This window comes from Triturus cristatus, chromosome 3_1 (assembly GCF_964204655.1).
Source record: "Triturus cristatus chromosome 3_1, aTriCri1.1, whole genome shotgun sequence".
In the NCBI taxonomy this organism is placed as follows: Eukaryota; Metazoa; Chordata; class Amphibia; order Caudata; family Salamandridae; genus Triturus; species Triturus cristatus.
Window position 1 is genome coordinate 853,195,017 of NC_140583.1, and position 17,715 is coordinate 853,212,731.

General features: G+C 42.1%; 1 protein-coding gene across 1 annotated transcript in view; it reads left to right on the forward strand.

Annotated features, from left to right (window-relative positions):
- Positions 1 to 17,715, forward strand: part of LOC146861181 (dynein axonemal heavy chain 11-like) — a 2,741,463-nt gene that overhangs the window by 1,029,284 nt on the left and 1,694,464 nt on the right. The window contains exon 29 of the mRNA XM_085646213.1: positions 9,043 to 9,135. Coding sequence (XP_085502339.1) covers positions 9,043 to 9,135 — 93 coding nt within the window. The remainder of the gene's footprint in view (positions 1 to 9,042; positions 9,136 to 17,715) is intronic.

Here is a 17,715-nt window from a genome sequence, read left to right on the forward strand (position 1 = left end):
CCCTCTCTAGGCTGGTTCATGCATATCGTTGGTAATCAGGATAGTCATACTGTGCGGTCTGGTACAGCTGTCGTGTCGTGGTTTGTGTGGCAGCAGCAGGCAACGCTGGTGCGGCTGGCACAAACTGTATAGACTGTTGTGGAGCTGGCATGGCCTGTGCATGCTGCGGTGCTCCTTGTTCATTCTGATCCTGTCTAGGTGGCCGTGGTCTTTCTTTTGTAATACCTGTGGCGATATTACGCTTCAGGACTGGGCAGTCGTGTATATAATGACCTTGTTGTTTACAGTAGTTGCATGTCCCTTTTACAGGTCCTGCTGAATCACCGGAATGTGTCGTACCCTTTTTATGTCCTTCAGCTGGAACTGTCTGGGAGACTAGCATTTTCATTTTCGTGTCTTTCATGCGTCTTTGTTCATGTTCTTGTTCCTCTCTAATTCTATTGTAATGGTACTGTAACATTTGTAACATTTGTGATGGGGTATTACCTTGCCAGGTACTCTCGAATTTTAATACTCTATTCTTCACTTGGGGCAAAGAATTTTCAACTAATTTTGTCACAAACAGATGTGGGTATGACTCGCTACTTGCTTTTATACCACTATTTATACCAAAACATTTTTCGAATCGGGCATAGAAATCACTAGTATCTTCATCTTGCTTTTGTTTACAGGCTGAGATTGCACCCCAGTCTTCCTTTTTCGTGGTTAATAAACGTGGTAGTACCTGTACTAGTAAACCTGGCAGTGCTTTAGTTTTGTCCCCAAGCCCCGAACCTGGGCCTCGGGCCTTTTCTTCATTTTCTAATGCTGTCCAATCTATCTTTTGGTCTCCTACCTCCCACTCTTTTTCCTTGAGTTTTTCATAAATGCCAGCAGGCATTAATACCTTTAATATTGTCATAATGTCGGGATAGGTATACTCTCCCATGAGTAACATGTCTTTAATTTCTCGGTGGAAACCCGCTGGGTCTTTGTCATGACTGGGTACCACTTTCTTCATTTCTAACAATTCTATTTTCGATATGGGCGTATATACATATACACGTTTAAACTGATTGTCCTCGCCCTTTATTGGGTGTACTTCTCGTAAGGGATTCTGTCTGTCCACGTAATACATCGGTCTTTCCTTGATGGGCAATGAAACATGTTCTGGACATACAAAAAGAATGTACTGTTTTCTGGATTCTAGTATTTCCTTAATTAACTTAGTACCTGAACCTTTCCATCTATTCGTGAGTAATTCAGTCAATATATCAGGTAAGGGACCAGGATCTGAATGTTGGCTTTTATATAGTATAAGAAGTTGTTGAATCATATAAATCCCAGCTAAACGCTGTTCATCTGGGGTGAGATTCAAAAATGTGTGTGCTACTGTATCATCATCATACTTTCCGGGACTGTCAACCCAATGAACGGCTGACCTGGCTAATTCTTGTTCATCCATAGAATCAAGAAAATGATAACCCCTTCGTTCTCGCAGTAATTTGTCAGCGGCTTGGAACGAATGCTCGGGGGACCTCATATTTATTATAGGTGCTTGGAAATTCCTGTTATTATCTGGATATATCGGACGTATTGGGTCAGTAAAGTATCTAGTATTATTACAAGATCTTCCTCTACCTACATAGGCTATGGTTTCTGACTGTCCTGTGGACAGTCCTGATCCTTCCTCCTCCTCGTTTTGTTCAAACTGATCTACCGCTAATCTCTCTTCGTGTAGACGTTCTATTTCTTTACGGATCTTTCTGCACATGGCTATTATACATTTTTGCTTGTCATGTCTCCCTTCTGATATATTCTGGCTCCATCTGGTAAGAGTTTCCATTGTTTCCGGGTCTACCCCCGGTCGGTCTTGATTTCTGATCACACAATTTATGAGGAAACGTAACAGTTCCCCCTGTATCTCCACTTTCTGGTATTCCATAGCTCTGTTAATACTTTCAGAATCTCGCCCTGTTTGGACAAAATGATATATATTATCTAGATGCATAGTCATTCCTGGTAACTTCCCTAAATACACCGCGGCTCGTCGGATACGTAATGATGCCATGATCATTTCGTCCTCTTTGCCGGGCACAGGGTCATATCTACAATCTACTAGAAGTTCCTTAAGCGTGCGGGCATTTATGAGTTTGGGGGTACGTGGATGTGCTGACTCTTGAAAGGTAAGTTTATTTATTCTGGGTGGCGTAGAAAAAATATTAGTAGCACCTCCGGTAGCCCCGTCTGGGGTATCGGGCGTGAAAGGATTCGTTGAACGCGATACAGCAACTATAGGTGTGGACACAGCTATAGAAGTAGCTGTAGGAACAGATGTGGAAACGGACGTGCTTGCCGGAACTTGTGTCAGGATTTGATGCTGTAAGGATACAGATACAGGATCTTGGCGTTGAACCTCCCCGGCCGACGGTCTGTGTGGGGCGGGGTTAGCATACTCGGGAGCTGCGTCATCTAAATATGAGGAAAGGAAAACATCTTCTGCGGTTCTAGGATGCCCTTTAGGATGTACCTTTATTGGAAACAATGGGGGTGGCAAGTCTTTTGGTATCCCCGGAGTAGCCTTAGGTAATCCTTCGGCCAGAAGGGGATACATACCCTTCATAAGGGCATTTCTTTGTCTGTCTACTTGTTCTGATTTCACTCGTGTACCTTCTTCAATTAATAGATTTTCTCGAACTTCATTTGAATTCTCTTTACTCTTCTCTTCCTGTCTACGTGCTTTTTCTGTACGTCTATATGATTCTTTACGCCATAATTCGATGGCGTCTTTCTGTGATTGTCTAGCTTTCTTTTTCCATAATTCTTCCTCTACTTTCATGATGCACTCTGCATCCCAGGTCCCAGCTGCGGGCCACCTCTGACTTTCTGGTAATTCCTTAGTGTAGTCTACCCATAGATCAAGAAATAATATAGCGTCTAGGCCGTGTTTATGATACATGAAGTACCCTGGAGTGTCCCTAGGAGGAATGGGAACAGCTTCTTCGAGTACCCCTTTTCTAGTGGTGATCTGTCTTAGTTTCGAAAAGAGCGGCATATTGAGAACTGATCTGGTACTTGATTTTGGACGAACTTAATACAATAAAACACGATAACGAACAGTCATTCATACCACAATATGCAGGACATATCAATACATTTAACATTTAACATTTAAATGAGCAACGATGATGATGACGATGATCTAAGAAAACTTAATCATAAAACATAATTCTCGACATTAACGGAAATTATTCTGAATTTATATACTTGATATACTAGATATACTGCTAAACAGTACAGATACACTGCTAAAACAGTGCAGACCGGATTTGTGTACCCAAACCCGTCTGGACCGGCACAACTTATGTGCACGCCAGAACGCCTCCCCAGTAATGGTACTCACCGGGTAGCTCGGAACGGAAGGCCTCGGAACGGAACTGAACTGAACTGGACCGGACTGGACTGGACTCGACAACTTCGGACACTTCAGGACATCGGAAACCTGGTGGGCCTCTGTATACCTCGGATCTTGCTCTCTCAGCTAGGCTCTGGTCGGGATACTTCGCACTTCTCACCGCCTCGTCTGGGTGTTGATCGCAGCCTCAGTCGCCCCCGCTTGACCGGAGGGAGATACAGGAAATCCTGCTGGTACGCGTTGTTGTCCGTCCAGCTGTGGCAGGAGACCGGGCCTGCAACGCACCGCCGGCGCGTGAGATGAGAAAGTGTCCCTATTCGGGCGCCATTTATGTGGTAAATAATTTAATTACCGGGGCTTAATTTGATACAGAACATAATAAAAATAGCTCAATAAATAAGAGGCAGAATCCGTGGTATTAGAGGTTCAGAATGGGCTTTATTCTAATGGACGATTTCGAAATCGTGGCCTCCAAGTTCCATCACCACGGAGGTTCAGGAAGTGAAGTACATACATTATTGATAATTAATCACTTTTATACAATAGGCATTACAGTGAGGCAAAGGCAAGAGGCGTAACAATTGATAGTAAAGATAACATTTCACATGCGTAGCTGAAGGAGGCGTAATTGGGGGTAACAAGAAAACGTCATTGGTTGTGATGTCACATATGGGTGGATCTATGAAATAATTTCGCAATGTCAGCAGAAATACTTGGCAGAAATGCGCGCGCAGCAGCATGACGTGTGATTGACGTGCAGCTAGGGGGTGGAGGGGACTTGACATTTAGCTCTACATGTGGCGACAGATGTCTGGAGGGTCAAGTCAACCTAATCCCAAATCATATCTAACATCCTATGTTTAAAGAACTAAGTTATCCAAAAGAGAGGCCTTCTTGGAGTAGAATCTTATTCTATACTGACTATACTGACTGTTAGTGCGTGTACAAGCGTCTAAGTGTCTACACTAGATGCGAGGGCAGGAATCTTACATAGTAACAGGGCTATGAATTACTTGTATAAAGACAGAGAAGCCGGGCCTTTGCTCGGTAGCTGGCAGAATGTTTACTTAAGCTACTAGACAGGAATGCATTGGGCAGGGAGCGGAGCAGATAATTTCCGAAGGTGAAATACAGTTCTTGGCAGGCAGCAAGCTGATGTCAGGCATCGTGAGCCGCGCAGAGGATGAGACAAAGTTCATGGTCACAGATGCAGGCTCGGACTGGAGCTTCAGAGACAGAAAGCAAGAAAGGCTTGATGACAGAATCAGGGCCTACTTGCCTGGACTGTAAAATGGCATAAGTGAACCATATAAAGGCGGTGGCCTTTCGTACTTAGGAATGGAATATCCGGCCCATTCATGGCGGATCAACAGAGGACATGTTAACGGTGGACGCACATGTATTTGCGTCTTCATAACTGGAACTGGAGGGAACATACATGTACTTGTAACATGCACATAGAACCGTTGGGGTCCAAGATAGGGGACATAACTGACCAGAAAAATCCATATTTCCACAGGACGGTGCTAACAGTATTGGCCAAGGCCAATAGGTTCCTGGGTTGAGCAGGCCATCTGATGGACCAGACGCCTTTGTGGACCAGCGTGACTCTCAGGGAGATGGGTCGTCTACAGGGCTTCTCGAAGTGGAAACTAATAGACATTACACGATTAGGTGATGTGCGGCGGCGACAGGCACTGCTGACGTTTGCAGAACTACAGGAGGACTTTCAATTGGCACCCACGGAGTACAATAGATATTTGCAAATGAAACACGTGTTGAGCAGGCACCTGAATATAGCCCATTAGAAGACAGGTTGTTACTGGACCCTATTCCAGAGAAGGCACTGTCCTTTACATATAAAAAAATAATAAATAACTTGTCAGACTTACGAATAAAATTGCGAGAGACGTGGGAATCCGAGGCGGGATTACTAGATGATGATGACTGGGCAGAGGCAGTGCAGAGTCCTAGAGAGGTGGCAATACGAGCATGATTTAGGTTGGTCCATCTGAGGATACTGCACTGGTCCTATTACAACAGCACACGAATGTTTAAGATAGGGCGCATTTCCACGGAGGAATGTCAGAGGGGCTGCACTCAGAGGGGAACATTTTTCCATATCCTATGGGACTGTCTGATTATACAAGTTTACTGGAAGAAGGTGATTCGGGTAATGTCAGACGTGCTAGAACAAGAAGGCCCCCTGGTTACTAGGTGGCATATATTGTGTGTCTCTGGGGAACAAAACTGGCTCAAATATTTAAAAATATGGTTACTAGTGGAGGCAATGGTCGCCAAACGGAATGTGGCAGGGGCATGGGGGGCCACTCAATTGCCTAAAGTATCTCAATGGAAAAGGGACATGGACTGGTGTTGTGCAGCTGATAGGACAATTTATGAAAGCAGAGGATACCCCAAGAAATGGGAGAAAATTTGGCAGCTGTAGGTAGACAATAGGGGGTACGGGGGGATGGCTGGGATGGGACCGAAGCTACAGGTGGACTCCGGCGGTTTCATGACTACTATAACATGTTTACGAGTCGCAGATTGTGTAAATTATCAGGGAAACATGTACCTCAAAATATGCATATGTAACAGTTTTGAAATGCTGACACTGGTTTAATAAAAAGAAGTTTAAAAAAAAAAACAAGACAGGCTAACTGATATTGAAACTGTAATAGAGGATTCTTTTTTCAAAACAAATTCCCACTGCTCCCCACCCCGTGATCCAACCCCCATTCCCCACCCCCACCCCACCCACGTGCCCCTCCAACCCTCCGGGGAGCCCTCTCTACTATATTAGGCTAAAAGCCTAAAGGGCTTCAGTCTCTCGGGCAAAAATAATCTGTTTCCTCACATTTTCTTTTCCCTGGTCTCTCTGAGCCTCCCTCACTTCCGCATCTCACTCTACCTATACCCCTGCTCCCTACTTTATTTATCTACAAGATCATCTACCTCCTCTACTGAGCGGTGGACATACATATCATTGTTCCACATAATACGAAGTGTTGCTGGGAACTTCAACCGTGCCCTAGCCCCCAGTTTATTCAGTTCCTCCATCTGTTTGCCCATCTCCCCTTGTTTCTGTGCGGTGGTGTGGCACACATCTGATCTAATAGCAAATGAGAAAGAGTCGAATGTTAAAGTGCCTTCCTTGAGTGCTGCCGATGCGATTGTCTATTTTACAGTACAGGTAAGAAAATGAATCAGGATTTTCCTGGGCTTCTGTTTTGCGGAGTATCTTTTATAAGGATCTTGATGCACCCGCTGTATCTCTTGGGATAAATCTACATTTGGGGAGTTTTTTAAGACTGTATTTTTCAGTAATGATATCACAAACCCCCTGATATCATAGCCTTCAAGAGCTTTGGGGACATTGATCAATCTCAGATTGTTTCTACTAGAATGATTCTCGAGACGCTCTAGATCTTCCTTCATTTCTGTATTTTGACTCACTAATTTAGCCATTTCTACTGAAGATATATTAAGTGCCTCTTAGATTTTCGGAATCTCCTGCTCCAAAGTATCCGTTCTTAAAGATACTTCTTCCAGCTTCTGGGCTAACACTGCACAGGAGGCCTGGATTGCTACCAGGTTGGTTTCGGAGACTGTAAATCTATTCCGCATCTCTTCCTTAAGTGCTAGGATAATATCCGCCAGAGATCCTGGGCTTGTCGTAGGAGAGTGTTGGAGAGATAGCTCTTGTTGTGTTAATTCTGAGTGGAGGCCTGGCTGGGCGTCTTGCGCCTCCAACACACTAAAACGATTTGAAGTGGAGACTACAGGGTGTACAAAAATTTGGGGGCAACTGAAGTCCTCAGACAATGTCTCTGTCGATTGGTTAGGGATGATTGATGTAGAAAGGGAGTGTGGAACTTCTAATTGCATAGTCGGCGTAGTCTGAGGTTGACTCAATTCCATCTTGCTGACAGTAGAGGGGCGGGAACCTTCTTTAATAGGGACTGAGGTTTGGGTGGGAGTAGCGAGAACTTTGTAGTAAGACTTTAAAAAGGGTGTACTCTTCACTATAGGTGCCAATACTTTCTTCCCTCTGCCTCTTCTTCTGGTTCTAGGGCTTTTGGCGCCTGCAGGGGGCTCAATTTTTGCTCCCTTTTCCTGCACTTTATCTTTCTCCCCCCCTTCTCCTTTTTTTTTTGGTCTCAGGAGCGTTTACACTGGTTACGGAGGGGGGGGGGGAGGCGGTCTTGATTGGTCAACCCGGTGTAGAGTAAAAGCTGTTTGGCCCTTGTACGGAGAGTATATCTGCAAACTTTCATTGAGGGATTGACTTTAGTGTGCTGACCCTCACTCCTCTCCATATACCAAAGGTCTCCCGCTCCTCCTCCTCCTCCTGATCCCTCAACAGCGGCAGAGATCAGACTCTGCCAATGCCAGCTCGAACCAAAGAATGGAGAGGTCTCTGGGTGTCCAGCAAAGTCAGCCTTACCTTATTTTTCAGGCTCAGTTCCTGCAATTAGTCTCAGCTCGTTTTGCCCAACCTGAGGGGTTTGTTCCCCTGTCCCAATCCGCACGTGTCCCGGCATCTCTGTGATGCCACTCCCAAGCCGCGCCCTCCCTCCGCGAGGCTCGGAGTGCTGGTGAGGCTCCCCGGGGCTCTGGAGCCATCCGCCGATCGCAAACAATCCTCGAGAACTGGAACAGTAAGGAGAAGAAACTGAGGTATTTGCACATGGGGGAAGGGGTGCAGGAAGCAAGATCAGCACATGAACATTGCGGAGAACCCCCTAGAGAGACCAAGGATCACAATGCCCGAGAGGACTGACGACCCGCGGCCGCCTTGTTCCCCTCATTCATTCGAGTCCAGATACACAAATCCAACAGAAAAATGAATTCATAGAAAAAAATAAATTATGTTGACTCCAACGCATCATGTGTCCAGCCTGGTCTGGTTTGTAGTTGTTGCACCAGAATCCAACCCAACCCTGACTCCCATGGCTACCATGCTAACTCATAGCACCATCTTTGTTGGCCCTAGGGTACTTTGACTTACATCTGCAACTGTAAGTGGTGTCAATGTCTTTAAGCACATACGTAATTAGATACAACTTATTTATCTGTTTTTATTTTACATCCTCCTACTGTAAAATAGAAACAAACGGATCGAATTTTCCAAATGTTTGATGTGTCACAGTCTCTGCCATCATTTTAGGCTGAATGCTGTCCAAATACTTGAAGAGCTCACGTAGTGCTATTTCACCATCTTAGAGAGTAGTAAATTGATGCATGTCATGGTAACCTTTAACGGCATGTGATGCATTGGTTGAAAACATAGCTGCATGTGCTGATATATCTAAAGTGATAAACATAACATAATAAGATACACAAAGCAACATCAAAGCACAATTAAAAAGGGCACAAAACAGCAAAACCATTGTACAACACATTAACATCACAATGTAATAATGTAGCACAAAAACAGAGTAACAGAAAAACATCAGTACACATCCTCACCACAACAAACTGCCATGCAGAAAATTTGAAGTAACATTCTTGTCATGCTTTACCGCTTCTAGAAATCATTTTTTATAAAACAGCAAGAAAAGGTGTCAAAATGTTTTGTGATCCAGCCACAACTCACAATTCACTACTGAGTGTTTTTTTCTATTTTGTATTGCCTTTTACAGGATCATTATGATTGGGGCCTAAGAGCTATCAAATCAGTGTTGGTTGTTGCAGGCTCACTGAAACGAGAAGACAGAAGTCGACCTGAAGATCAGGTATAATCTGGAATTTCTACTGTTGTTGTTTCTAATTCATCAATGATGCAATATGTGATTTCCTATGGGTTACAATAGTGATACCCTTCTCAGTCATGTATGAGGTCATGCCAATGCATCCAGGGGAGTAAAACATTTGGGAGATTTTAAAACTTTGTTGCAGTACATAAAAGTCATTCAATTGAAGATTTTGTGGGTCTGGAATTGTGCCTTCCTAGTTGATAAAATGCACATTCCCTACCTATTTCAGTTAATTCAATGGGTTTTGTAATCATATGATGCCAAAACCTGTGCATGATATTACAAGGCCACAGTCTTCCTGGCAAGGATGGTCAGGCCTGAGGAAGAAGGTAGATTATTGACAAGGTGTGAGAAAAGGTCTGCCTCAGGACAGGGAGTTATATTGGCTTGAAGTTTAAAGGATGAGTTTGGTGAGTAGGCAAATGTGCCTGAGGAATAAGGGGTGTCTTAATGCCTGTCAGTGGTGTCTTGCCATGGGGGCTGGTATGGGGATTAATGCCTGTCTATGCTGTGGTTGATTGATGCCTTCCTGGGATCAAATTAAGAGACCTTTCCCTACCAGAGGCATGAATCTAAAGGACCTGAAGATGTGTACATTGGGTGGGGTTAGGAGAGCAGGCACAGGTGAAGTGCTGGGCAAATGCTAGATGTCGGGTAGCAGTCCTGATGGAGATGCTGGGACCTTTGTGGTGGGCAAGAGAGATGGGGCTGTCTGCCTATATTTAATGAACAGACTGAGGGGCTGGATGAGTTGTTAATGGCCAAGGAGTTGGGAGAATTGAGTGATGCATGTTTGAAGAGGTTAGAGGACACATTTTTACTGTCAAAGGAGTTGGAAGTGTGGGTGAAGTCTGATGTGGTTGAGAAGAGGTATGGCACCTAGGTCAGGAGGTGATATGCATCTTTCGGGATGAGGAGCATGTGCTGCCTTGACTGTTGCATCAGGTGGAGGAAGATGATAAATGGCTGAGGGGGATGTAGAATTTGATGATGACTTAATAGGGATTGTTGCTGAGAAATGGGTGTGATGCCTGTTTGGAGGTCATGCATGCCAGGAACCAGCTTTGATTTTGACAGCATACTTGCCTGAGTCAGAGAAAGATGTTAATCATGTTTGCAGTGGAGGGGGGGATACATGCAAGTTGATGACTATCCCAACATCTGAAAAAGAGAGGGTGATAATTCATGGCTTGGGTTGCTAAGGCAGGTTTTTTGTCAATTTGAAATGTTACCTTCATTGAACACCTCTTATCAACTTCAAAACTATTATGTGTATATACAATTAATATCACCTTCCACTGATGTGGTCTTACATTGATCCAAACTACTCAATCAAAATAATTTAGTAGTATGGAAAAAAAAGTCTCTGCCAAAATGATTCACCTAATATGGAGAAGTTCCTGCTCCGCTTGACTTTCTTAATTGCAGGTCTTTGCTTCACTTTCTACTGATGCATAGGTTAACCACTAAATGAGCAGAGGATGGGTTGTGGTGAAGGAATTTGATTGGAACAGACAGGGAGAGGATTGTGTAAATCAGAAATGGACTGACAGCAAGAGGTTTGGCAGGATAGATGCACCTGTGCTTCCTGTGAGCAACTCTCAAAACCCACTATATACATTTTTCTATTTTTCTTCAATCATTTTTATTGGGATGGAAAGCTAATTTCAAATAATTTGCAATAAATTCAGCAACTAAAATACAGCCGGAATTAATTTATTCATTAAAAATATTTCCAAACTTGTTTAAATTTAGATTTAACATAATTATTTAGTCTACACAAATAAATATTTGTTTAGCCTGATTTATTCTATTTCCTCCCTCCTGACACTAAAGGACAGTATTTCAATTTTGAGTAATAAATGATTGTGCAATGGAGACATCAAGCAATATAAACCTTCTGTTTTGGTGCTCTCGGCATGATCAATGAAGTGAAGTACTTAGCAGAATTATGAGCTAAAATATCATAGTTTATTTTAAAACTGATAAATTGAAAACTTCTGACCAAAATAGCTGTAGCTTAGAACAGCACCCAATCAAGTGCCGTCAGTTTTCACTAGAAATATTTTGACAACGGAACTAAAAATGTGAGACACTTGGACAAAACCTGTAAAAATCTTAGGAGACTTACCACCCAAATACCCTATAAACATCCTTACCACCCAATACCCCTACAACTCCTAAAAATACCCTTACCACCCATATCCTTACTTGCCCCTAAACCCTAAAAATCTATTTTACAACCCTATTCCCTTACCCACCCCAAAACCCTTAAAGTGACCTTACCCTAATTTCTTATGTGTATATATATATATATATATTCACTGAAAAAACCATAGGTTTCACACACGTTATAGTTAGGAATTAGCATTTAAAAAACCTTGGAAATTCACTTAAAAAACCATAGGTTTCACACAAGTTATAGTTAGCTGTACATTTCACTCGTAAAAAACCAATGAAATTCCACGTTATAGTTAGATCAGGTAACTATAACTTGCGCGACCGCAATCCACTGCTGATGACGTCACATATTACATCACTCATAACATGGTCAGTGACATCACTCATGACATCACTGATGACATCTGAAATGACACATTGTGCATTGCGGTCGCGCAAGTTATAGTTACCTGATCTAACTATAACGTGGAATTTCATTGTTTTTTTACGAGTGAAATGTACAGCTAACTATAACTTGTGTGAAGCCTATGGTTTTTTAAGTGAATTTCCAAGGTTTTTTAAATGCTAATTCCTAACTATAACGTGTGTGAAACCTATGGTTTTTTCAGTGAATTTGTACGGTTTTTTAAATGCTAAGTTATCTATTTATTGTTAATTTTTCGGTGCACGGTGCCCTTCGCGCACCGAGCGCCCACCTTGCGCATTTCGTACCGTGCACGCCCCGCGATTTTTTAAATAATATCAATTGTTTTTTTCTCCCTTGGGGGTCCTTAGATTTATATATTAAATGTGATTGTTAATTCTTTTTTTTTATTTTATTTTTTTTACCGTACGCGTACGGTAAGCTTACCGTGCACGCACTCCGCGATGTTTTTTAAAAATTATTAAATTTATTTCTCATACTTTTTGGTCCTTCGTGAACCCCCTGACGAACGCTAGGGGGTCTGCAACTCTCTTCGTTGCCCCCTTTTCATGTTATCAACCTTTGTTTTTCTTTGCGAGAGACAGAAAATGGCGGCCGATACTTCCTGGTTTCGACCGATTCGAATGTTTACTTTGATCTAACAACCAATCAGAATCGCCCTCGCGCACGTCACCGTACGCATACGGTAAGCTTACCGTAAGCGCACGGAGCGCGCTTACAGATATATATATTGATTTAAATGCTATTTTCTCAGAAACTACTGAACAGATTTACACCAGACCTACAAAAGGCACTTCCTTGACCTCATGGCTACCTCTCTGCCAAATTACAAGTAATTCTGTTCAGCCGTTCGGGCTGTAGCTGTGTCTAAAGGTCCTATGGAAAAATGCATGGGGAAAACGCGTTTTGGGACCCCCCTTTTTTCTCAGCCCCCGCTTGACGAATCACCCCGAGACTTTCAGGGTAGGAGCGGAGCAAAGCACCCCATTAGTTTTGAAAATTTCGCGAGGATTCGTCAACCGGCGCCAAAGTTATTCAAAATAGAATTTTCAGATTTCCTATGGAAACATGGTCCTAACTATAACTATCTACTGGCGACCGCCAGTAGATAATATATATATATATATATATATATATATATTCACTGAAAAAACCATAGGTTTCAGGGGTGATATAGTTAGCTGGACATTTCTCTCGTACAAAACCCTAGAAATTCCCCTGTTATCGTTAGTTCAGCTAACTATAACTCGCGCCCCCGCAATGCACTGCTGATGACGTCACATATTACATCACTCATGATATGGTCAGTGACATCACTGATGACATCACTGATGACATCACTGATGACGTCATCCAGTGACTGTGTGTTTCTGTAAAGTTTAAATATGTTTTATATATTTATAGTGAAAGGCCTGTGGTTTTTTAAATGCCAATTCCTAACTGTAACGTGCATGAAACCTATGGTTTTTTCAGTGAATTTCAAAGGTTTTTTAAATGCTAATTCCTATCTATAACTTATCTCTAAAGATATCATGTTTAATGATTTTCATTGGATTCCTATATTTTTCAATTTCAGTGTGTCAATTTCATTAATTATGAGTTTTTGAAATTCTTTTTTATCACCATTTTTAAAATTTATTTAATTAATTCTTTAAAAAAAATAAAAAATATTATTTGTTTTTATTGGGTTTTTCAAACATATTTTTTTATATTTTAAAAAATATTTCTTTAACTATATGTTCAAAACTTTATTTTACATATTTTTTTCAATGTTTTTGGATCCACGCACCCTATGCCCACCGTTCTCGATCCCTACGCGGAAGCATCTGCGCACGGTATGCGTTGGGTACATGTTTAGTGCGCGATCGCAATGCGACCGATATGCGACTCCCAGCCTATACGCGACACGTTCAATTTTCATAATGCGACATTTACGCGCTTCCGCGATACGTCATCTGCGTCTATGACGTAGTAGGTGCGCGGATCCCGCGAAGTATTTAATATTAAAAAAACATATATATGTATTTCATGTGAATATTAATTGAAGACAAACTCTAAACTAGTCTTAAAAGTCAGTGTAGAAAGTAGTCATACAACCAATGATTTCTTGTCTTTTTTCAAAAAATTTCCGTGGATCCGCGCACCCAACGGGAGAGAATCCGTGCACCCAACGCGATAGTATGCGCGCACCGTGCGCGCATTTCGCCGTTTAAAAAAAAAAATTAAAAAGGGGGCCCCGGGGGGTCCATCTAGGACCCTCTAAGCACCTCTAGAGGGTCAGAGTATTTCCACTCTGCCCCCTTTATATGTTTTACACACTTATTTCCCTTGCTTCTTCAGCCTCGCTTCTACCGAGACAGAAAATGGCCGCCAACAGTTCCTGGTTTCGAATGTAGACAGACACTCAACAGGCAATTAGCATTCAGCGCGCGATCGGGAGGGTGCGCGCTCGGTTCGGGGAGGGTGCTCTCACGGTGCGGGGAGGGTCCGCGGATCCTCCCCGGCCATAGATATTTATGTACTTTTAACTCTAATTTTCTCAGGAACTACTGAACGGATTCACACCATTTATGCAAAAGGCACGAGTCTGAACTGAGGACTACCTCTTTGCCAAATTTGGTGTCAATCCGTTCAGCGGTTCGGGCTGTAGCTGCGACAACAGATCCTATGGGAAATTGCATGGGGAAAACACGTTTTGGGACCCCCCTTTTCTCTCGGCCCCCGCTTGTAGAATCACCACGTAACTTTCAGGGTAGGAGCGGACCGGAGCTGGCCAAAAGTTTGGAAAAGGTCGCCAGACTTATTGGGAATAGAATGTTGCGGATTTCCTATGGAAAATAGGTCCTAACTATAACTATCTACTGGCGACCGCCAGTAGATAATAAATAACTATATATATATATATATATATATATATATATATATATATATATATATATATATATATATATATATATATATATATATATATATATATATATATATATTTCAGCCACAGTTTCAAAGATTGCTGCGCACTCTGGTCAATATGCAATTCAGTAATTTATTATAATTCGTTGCAAACACGATCTGTACACGATCTGCTGACAAACGCGTTTCAGCCTCCTGGCCTTCGTCAATGTCAATAGTGCTCAGTTTCCATTTTCTATTTAAGCATTTGATTGGTTGTCATGATCATAGCAAAATGGAAATGAAAAGCGGACTTCATGCATACAGATATTCAACGTGGGAATATTGTCGGCCATTTTAACACTATGTCATGCCACAATTCTCAGTACTCGAGTAAGACATTAAGTCTGGGGGTTCCACGTTATAATTCATGAATATATAAACAGAATTCTTTGTGTGTTACTCTCACATTATAACAACATATTATTTGTAAATCATAAACGAATTCGTCCATTTCAATTCACTATTGAGTAAACAGAATTCTATGCATATTGCTTTTAAATTTATAACAACACAATGTTAACTGATCATAAACGTGTTCATTTATGTCCCCTGCTAATTGTAACCCAATTGGGGTAACTATATCTCACTGTTTGTTTTTTACTGTTTGTTTTTTACTCGAGTTTTTAACAAAAATCACGCCCTGAATGGGCTTTCTTCCATTGTTAAATCATAGTTATCTGAGTGGTCAGATGCCATTCCTTCCCATTGTCAAAAGGATAAAGGAACGAAAAACCAAACGCTGTCCCTTCGAAACACCTTGACAATGGGAAGGAATGGCATCTGACCACTCAGATAACTATGATTTAATGGGTAGTTGTGTGTGTAGACTTAGGAATCAGTGAGTGGGTATGTAGTAACTGGTATTGGTGTGTCAATGGTTTCAAATATGGTACTCTGTATTTTACAGTTAGTGATGAATGGTTATACTAGTGTATGATGAGGTGTATCAGATTGTCACGTGGATGATGTCATCAGTAATGTCATCAGTGATGTCATCAGTGATTTCACTGACCATGTCATGAATGATGCAATATGTGACATCATCAGCAGTGCATTGCGGGCGCACGAGTTATAGTTAGCAGAACTAACTATAACGGAGGAATTTCTATGTTTTTGTATGAGTGAAATGGCCAGCTAAATATAACACCCCTGAAACCTATGTTTTTTTCTGTGAATTTCTGAGGTTTTTTAAATGCTAATTTCTAACTATAACGTCTCTGAAACCTATGTGTTTTTTCAGTGAATTTCAAAGGGTTTTTAAATGCTAATTTTTAAGTGTGATAGTAGTTATACCTATTTTTTGTACTGATTATTTACAGTTTTTTAACTGTTTATTTATAAATATTTTATTCATTATATAACATTATATATTTTTCTGAAAACTGCACTTTTTAAAAATAAAAATTCAAATTTTTTCGGAGTCGCGCACTCAAAGCGTACACATTACGGTGGGTGCGCGATTTCTAGCCGCCATTTTAGAAAAGTCATGAAGGATCAGCGTATGGTGTGCGATGGCTGCGTGTTTTTCAGTTACATCATAACTTTAAATATCACGTGATGTGCGCGATTGGTATGCGACCAGTCCACGACTCCTGCTCCCACGTGTTCACGACACATGCGCATTATGTTATGAGATGTTTGCGCGGTTGTGGGTCCCGCATGACATTATATATGTGCTGGGGCGTGCTGGGTATGCGACTCCCGCAAAAAGGTTTTATGTTCCAAAATGATATGTATGTGTCTTTAATATACATATTAGGGCAAGAGATTATGCAAGATATTCATAAAAATAATATATGTGTACTTATAATAAACTTATATTATTTTTAAATATATTTTCGCTAAGTCGGGTGCGTGCATCGTGAGTGCAGAACACCAGGTCAGCAGAGCTGCTGTAGAGCCAGAGAACCAGGTCAGCAGAGCTGCTCTAGAGCCTAAGAACTAGGTCAGCAGAGCTGCTCTAGAGCAGAGAACCAGGACAGCAGAGCTGCTTTAGAGCCAGAGAACCAGGTCAGCAGAGCTGCTCTAGAGCCAGAGAACCAAGTCAGCAGAGCTGCTTTAGAGCCATAGAATCAGGTCAGCAGAGCTGCTTTAGAGCCAGAGAACCAGGTCAGCAGAGCTGCTCTAGAGCCTTAGATCCAGGTCAGCGGAGCTGCTCTAGAGCCAGAGAACCAGGTCAGCAGAGCTGCTGTAGAGTCAGAGAAACCAGGTCAGTACAGCTGCTTTAGAGGGAGAGAACCAGGTCAGCAGAGCTCTACTACTCACTTTCTACTACTCTCTCTACTACTCTCTCCCTACTACTCACTCTACTACTCTCTACTACTCACTCTCTACTACTCACTCTCTACTACTCACTCTCTACTACTCACTTTACTACTCAACTACTCTCTACTACTCTCTCTACTACTCACTCTCTACTATTCTCTACTACTCACTCTACTACTCACTCTCTACTATTCTCTACTACTCACTCTACTACTCTCTCCTACTCTCTACCACTCACTCTACTATTCTCTACTACTCACTCTACTACTCTCTCCTACTCTCTCCTACTCTCTCCTACTCTCTCTCTCTACTACTCAGTCTCTCCTACTCTCTCTCTACTACTCACTCTCTACTACTCACTCTCTACTACTCGCTCTCTACTACTCTCTCTACTACTCACTCTCTACTATTCTCTAATACTCACTCTCTACTTTTCTCTACTACTCACTCTACTACTCACTCTCTACTATTCTCTACTACTCACTCTACTACTCTCTCCTACTCTTTACCACTCACTCTACTATTCTCTACTACTCACTCTACTACTCTCTCCTACTCTCTCCTACTCTCTCCTACTCTCTCTCTACTACTCACTCTCTACTACTCACTCTCTACTACTCACTCTCTACTACTCAATCTCTACTACTTACACTATACTGCTCACTCTCCACTACTCTCTCTCTACTACTCGCTCTCAACTACTCTCTACTACACACTCTCTACTACTTGCTCTCTAC